Source organism: Arctopsyche grandis, chromosome 2, assembly GCF_051622035.1.
Source record: "Arctopsyche grandis isolate Sample6627 chromosome 2, ASM5162203v2, whole genome shotgun sequence".
In the NCBI taxonomy this organism is placed as follows: domain Eukaryota; kingdom Metazoa; phylum Arthropoda; class Insecta; order Trichoptera; family Hydropsychidae; genus Arctopsyche; species Arctopsyche grandis.
This window is the reverse complement of record NC_135356.1, coordinates 14304498-14310779: the sequence shown is the minus strand read 5'-3', so window position 1 is coordinate 14310779 and position 6282 is coordinate 14304498. Positions and strand designations below refer to the sequence as shown.

At 30.2% G+C, this 6282-nt stretch overlaps 1 protein-coding gene across 1 annotated transcript; it reads left to right on the top strand.

Annotated features, from left to right (window-relative positions):
* The first annotated feature begins 919 nt into the window (after positions 1-919).
* Positions 920-4980, top strand: LOC143922284 (uncharacterized). The gene is made up of 6 exons (XM_077445509.1): positions 920-924; positions 1038-1105; positions 3716-3752; positions 3843-4004; positions 4083-4214; positions 4301-4980. Exons 1-6 carry the CDS (start codon positions 920-922, stop codon positions 4326-4328), a joined length of 432 nt encoding a protein of 143 aa, XP_077301635.1. The 3' UTR covers positions 4329-4980.
* Positions 4981-6282: the final 1302 nt, after the last annotated feature.

Below are 6282 nucleotides of genomic sequence, written 5' to 3'. Positions count from 1 at the left end.
TGAACTGACTCCAGTCCTGACTTAATTGAACGGAAGTATGTAAATAAAACGACCATAAATGTGAGGAGTTGCAGAATTGCTCAGAGATATGGAAAAAAACTGAGACAAGAATAATACATACAATGAGAATTTTTATTGCGATTTTTAAAACTACAAATTAGTTTTTCATAAGCAATATAAAAATATTAAAACATATACATAATATAATATGTCCATAGTAATAGTAATGCAAAAAGGATTCGTTCATCCATTGCACGATAGCTATGTTTTGTTCACACCAATTATTATTTTTTTGTGCAATGGAAAAGTTAATTTATATATTTTCATTTTAATGGACTGGACGACATATTTTTTAACATTTTTATTGTTTTTATATTATACAAAAAATGATAAAGTTGGTCTCGTCAAAATAGTATGGACCAGATATTGAAAATATTATATAAATACATACATATCTGCCAATAATTTTGTACAAATGTACATACACACCATATGCATGTGTTTATGTTCGTATTGTATCAAGAAGATTCCAACAAAAATTTGTTCTTACATCTTTATATTCTTAGTGGGACGACCTCCGTATTCAGCCAACCCGGCTAAGGCTTCATCCAGCAAGCAAGACGATGAAAAAAAAAATAAAGTGAGATATTTATATTATAAGAAAATTAATAGCAATCTTAAAATGATCACTGGTTAAATTTCAATAAGTTGATACTATTTCAAGGCATTTATAACCTCTCATCCATATACATTTTAGGTGATCAAGAGACGTAAAAGTTGTGAATATTGCGTCACAACAGGAAAACCTAAAAGGATTTACCTTTCTCATATGATGGAGACAAAGAGAGGCAATGTTATGTGCCGCTTTTTGCGGGCATATAAATGCTCAATTTGCAATGCAACCGACTTAGAAGCGCACATGGAGTAAGATATACATATATAGATTATCTTTAAAACTGATACATGTACATATGTATGTACATATAATATCTAAATATACGCATTCTGTAACTGTAAATTATAACATTTTGTTTCAGGTCGCATTGTCCTCTTATCAATAAGGCTAAACACCAACCCTTTGTGAAACCGCCACGACACAGAGCAAGTATGTTGAAAAACTTCATATTAATAGTAGTAGACATTTGTTTAGATATGCATGTGTGTAAATCCAATTGGTTTTTAATTCATTTGTGTTTTAATATGAAATAACTGCTGTTCTATTTAAGCGGTTGCATAATTTTAAATTACAGTAAATAGGGGGTTTGTGTCCCATATCATCAGGACCGGCCCGAGGATTTTTAGCACACCGGAAAAAAAACTAAAATTTGAGCCCCCCCCCATTTTTAATAACCTCTTCTTACTTTTTATTTACACATGCTATGCAATATCTAATATATAATTTCGAAAGAGACTTTGTATGTATGTATGTATGTATGTACGTAAAGTTTGTTGGCGATCGAAAAACAAATCAAAGTTTCTATTCGACATGGTTGAATTTGAATTATTTTCATGTGAAATTCGGATGTGACTAACCCATGACTTTATCTATGTATGTGTTTGAGGAATATAAGAAGGTCACAAAACAAAATTCGATAATTAAACATAATAATAAAATACGTTTACACACACACATACGGTTATGAGCGCAAATGTAGGGAAAATTACACAAGACAAAAATTCTACTTTTGGTTGTCAGATTTTGTTCGAAATTTTTTTAATACTTAAAATCACCATCATCGTCATACACATAAGATATCAAGAAAATAAAAATAATTTAAAAGATAAAAATATAATAATGAAATATTGTTTTAAAAAAAAATACTACTTCCGGTTTACAAATGTTGACCAAAACCTTATCAGCTCCAAGTTAGTACACAAAGAATACAAATATTAATGTTCAGCTTTATACGCTCAGTATAAAGCTGTAAATAGTTAAATCCGGGACATTTATCTTTGCGGGACTGACGAATAGTAATCCTATCTTACGGCAATAGTTATGCTAAAAAGATTCATTAATTTATTCCACAATAGTTACATTTTGTCCAAAACAACTTCACGAATCTCTTTGGTGCAATGTAAAAGTAAATTTATAGATTTACACTACATACATATGTACATATATATACATACATACATAAATATGTATATGTATATAAAAATCAATCTATACCATTCAACCGATTGCGATAAAACTTACATGAGATATTGTGTGCATACCTGCGATGGTTTCTGTTAAAAAAAATCGCTCAAAAACGGGAACGGGAATTGCATGCGTTATTGTGGCATTGCAACGCATGCCGGGTTCAACTAGTACATATATATATATATATATATATTATATCATGTCAAAAATGTGCAAACTAAAATTTGAAACAGACTACTTTCAAAATTAACACATATTTATATTTTGAATAGGAAAACCATTGCTACCAAAAATTGATGGCAGGCAGATGTAAGTACATATTATAGTGATATTTTTATGATAAATACAAAAAGACCAAAATACCTTTAAGTACCAAACGATTTTCAATTATATTTACAGAAGCTCTCAATCGATGACAGAAAATATAGAAGCGAGCCTTCGAGACCTAGCAATTAGCCCCGTCACAGCTTCGGGATCCATCCCAATAACGGAGGAACTTATGGGTATTCCAAGGGACAAGTGCCCTAAATTCATATACATATGTATGTACATTATAGATATGTACATATGTATATACACTAATGGTTTTAGATAGTATATATATTGTATTGTTTCCCTTTATTGGCTATGTTAATACCTACATATATACATACATAAATATATATAAAAATCAATCTATACCATTCAACCGATTGCGATAAAACTTACATGAGATATTGTGTGCATACCTGCGATGGTTTCTGTTAAAAAAAATCTCTCAAAAACGGGAACGGGAATTGCATGCGTTATTGTGGCATTGCAACGCATGCCGGGTTCAACTAGTACATATATATATATATATATTATATCATGTCAAAAATGTGCAAACTAAAATTTGAAACAGACTACTTTCAAAATTAACACATATTTATATTTTGAATAGGAAAACCATTGCTACCAAAAATTGATGGCAGGCAGATGTAAGTACATATTATAGTGATATTTTTATGATAAATACAAAAAGACCAAAATACCTTTAAGTACCAAACGATTTTCAATTATATTTACAGAAGCTCTCAATCGATGACAGAAAATATAGAAGCGAGCCTTCGAGACCTAGCAATTAGCCCCGTCACAGCTTCGGGATCCATCCCAATAACGGAGGAACTTATGGGTATTCCAAGGGACAAGTGCCCTAAATTCATATACATATGTATGTACATTATAGATATGTACATATGTATATACACTAATGGTTTTAGATAGTATATATATTGTATTGTTTCCCTTTATTGGCTATGTTAATACCTACATATATACATACATAAATATATATAAAAATCAATCTATACCATTCAACCGATTGCGATAAAACTTACATGAGATATTGTGTGCATACCTGCGATGGTTTCTGTTAAAAAAAATCTCTCAAAAACGGGAACGGGAATTGCATGCGTTATTGTGGCATTGCAACGCATGCCGGGTTCAACTAGTACATATATATATATATATATTATATCATGTCAAAAATGTGCAAACTAAAATTTGAAACAGACTACTTTCAAAATTAACACATATTTATATTTTGAATAGGAAAACCATTGCTACCAAAAATTGATGGCAGGCAGATGTAAGTACATATTATAGTGATATTTTTATGATAAATACAAAAAGACCAAAATACCTTTAAGTACCAAACGATTTTCAATTATATTTACAGAAGCTCTCAATCGATGACAGAAAATATAGAAGCGAGCCTTCGAGACCTAGTAATTAGCCCCGTCATTGCTTCGGGATCCACCCCAATAACGGATGAACTTATGGGTATTCCAAGTGACAAGTGCCCTTTGTGCGGAGCGCCTTACGACGACGCCCATGATGTGTAAGATATATGCAGATTATCTCTAAACCTCATATACATAAGTATTTTGTAATTTTAAATTATCACATATTGTTTCAGAGTGGACTGCCCACTAAATGAAATTAGCCCCGTCATTGCTTCGGGATCCACCCCAATAACGGATGAACTTATGGGTATTCCAAGTGACAAGTGCCCTTTGTGCGGAGCGCCTTACGACAACGCCCATGATGTGTAAGATATATGCAGATTATCTCTAAGCCTCATATACATATGTACATAAGTATTTTGTAATTTTAAATTATCACATATTGTTTCAGAGTGGACTGCCCACTAAATGAAAGTTAAACAAATTCGAAATCGAGGACAATCCGAATGTTATATGTATTAGTAGTATATTGTTTTTCTGTAAATTACAAATTTATGGCTGGCGATGATTTTAATATGGCATTCTTTTCATTTCAATGCGCGCATTTTGATTTTTGCATTTTTATGTGGCATAAGTTAATTTTTCTTCGTTTCGAGAAATATTTTACAAAACATTAGATATGTTTTACGTTTAATTTATTTTTGAAAATTGGAATTTCCCCATTTTTACTTACCTCCTTTGAGTAAAAAGTAATTCATGTTTGCGCTAAAAATTAAATGAAATACTTTTAAATATACCTCTATATATGTAAATTGTAAACAAATGATTTTCAACTGTGATGCTTCTGTTTTGGTTTTCAGTTTTTGTTGGATTTATCTGTTTTGGTTCAAGTTTTTTAAATTTATTTCATATGTATATATGAATTTTTTTAATTATTCTTAAGAAATGTTATATATGTTATACTATTGTTGAAATCGCGCGGCCAATTTAAGTGGTAATAATATATGCGCGAATATAGTTTTAATTTTGCTTTCAAATTATATTATGTTACAATTGAAAAAGAAATTTGAGATGATACAGTAAATGTATGTGTGTAGTTGGCCCAATTGGATTGAGAATAAATATTGTATGGAAACACTTTTTTTTAATTTATCTGCATATAATCCTTTTTTCATGTTTTTATTTTATGTATGTGGTTCAAACTTACTATGTATAAATGTCGACACAGGGTTTTTATAATAAATATTTGTATATGTACAGTATACTCTCGATTATCCACGTGCGGATTATCTGTGCTTGAAATAAATTAAATTTTTATTAAAATCAACAATAACACTTGCTTCGTCGAAAGAAAAGTCCTCAGTCGGACACAAATCATCTAAAGAGTGTACGAGTATAACAATTAAGTGTTGTGGAAATGCTCAGGAACTCATAAAATTAAATTTTTAGTAATAAAAAATCTTTCTGTTGATTATTATAACCGAAAAAGACCCACGGATAGACAGGGTCTTTGAAGATTGGGTTCAAGACTAAAGGAGTTTTAAAAAAGTAAAATTCCCATGACTTTATCTATGTATTCGAGGAATATAAGGTTACAAAGCAAAATTCGATAATTAAACACACATATCGATCATGAGAGCATTTTCGATACAAATTGAGCTTAAATGTAGGGAAACTTATACAAGACAAAAGTTCTACTTCCGGTTGTCAGATTTTGTTCAAAATTTATTTATTACTTAAAATCACTATAAATATTATACACATTAAATATCTAGAAAATAAAAATACTTTAAAAGGTCAAAATAAAATAATGAAATATTGTTTCCAAATTCTGACCAACTCTAAGTTAGTACATAAAAAATACAAATATTAATTTTCACCTTGATATGTTCAGGGGTGTGGAAGTAATCGTGGTAACAATATTTTATACTTTTCTAAGAGGAAAAAATCCAACTTCCGGTTTATTAAATTTAGTCTATTTTTATTTATTTTCATCACATTGATACAAAGCGCACACATGTTTAAGGGGTCGAAAAAAATAGTAGAAGAAAAATCGAAAAACTTTCGGTTGACGAATGCCTACCAAATTTTATACACATAACTTGGTTAATTAAGCTTAAACTTCTAGATATAAAATTTCAGTTCAGTAAACCAAAAGGTCTCAGAAAAACAACTATTTCCTAAACTACTACTTCCAGTTTAGGAAAAAATATTGGAGTATAAAATTTATAATTTCCATTATGTACATGTAAAAAAATTTCAGTTTGATTTGATTAGCGATTTGGAAGATAATTAAATTCAAAAACTTAATAAAAAACAGGACACCTAATAAGGGAAGGACCATTTTCGGTCAACTTAAAAATTCGAAGAAAATTTAGGTCGTATCGATAAGAAATTCAGTTCGATAGGATGGACGGTGTTCAAAAAATCCAC

Excerpts from the sequence above, each read along its gene's own strand:
- LOC143922284 (XM_077445509.1), top strand. Across the intron at positions 3,753-3,842 it reads AAAATTGATGGCAGGCAGAT|AAGCTCTCAATCGATGACAG; the intron begins GTAAGTACATAT and ends TTATATTTACAG. Across the intron at positions 4,215-4,300 it reads TACGACAACGCCCATGATGT|AGTGGACTGCCCACTAAATG; the intron begins GTAAGATATATG and ends ATATTGTTTCAG.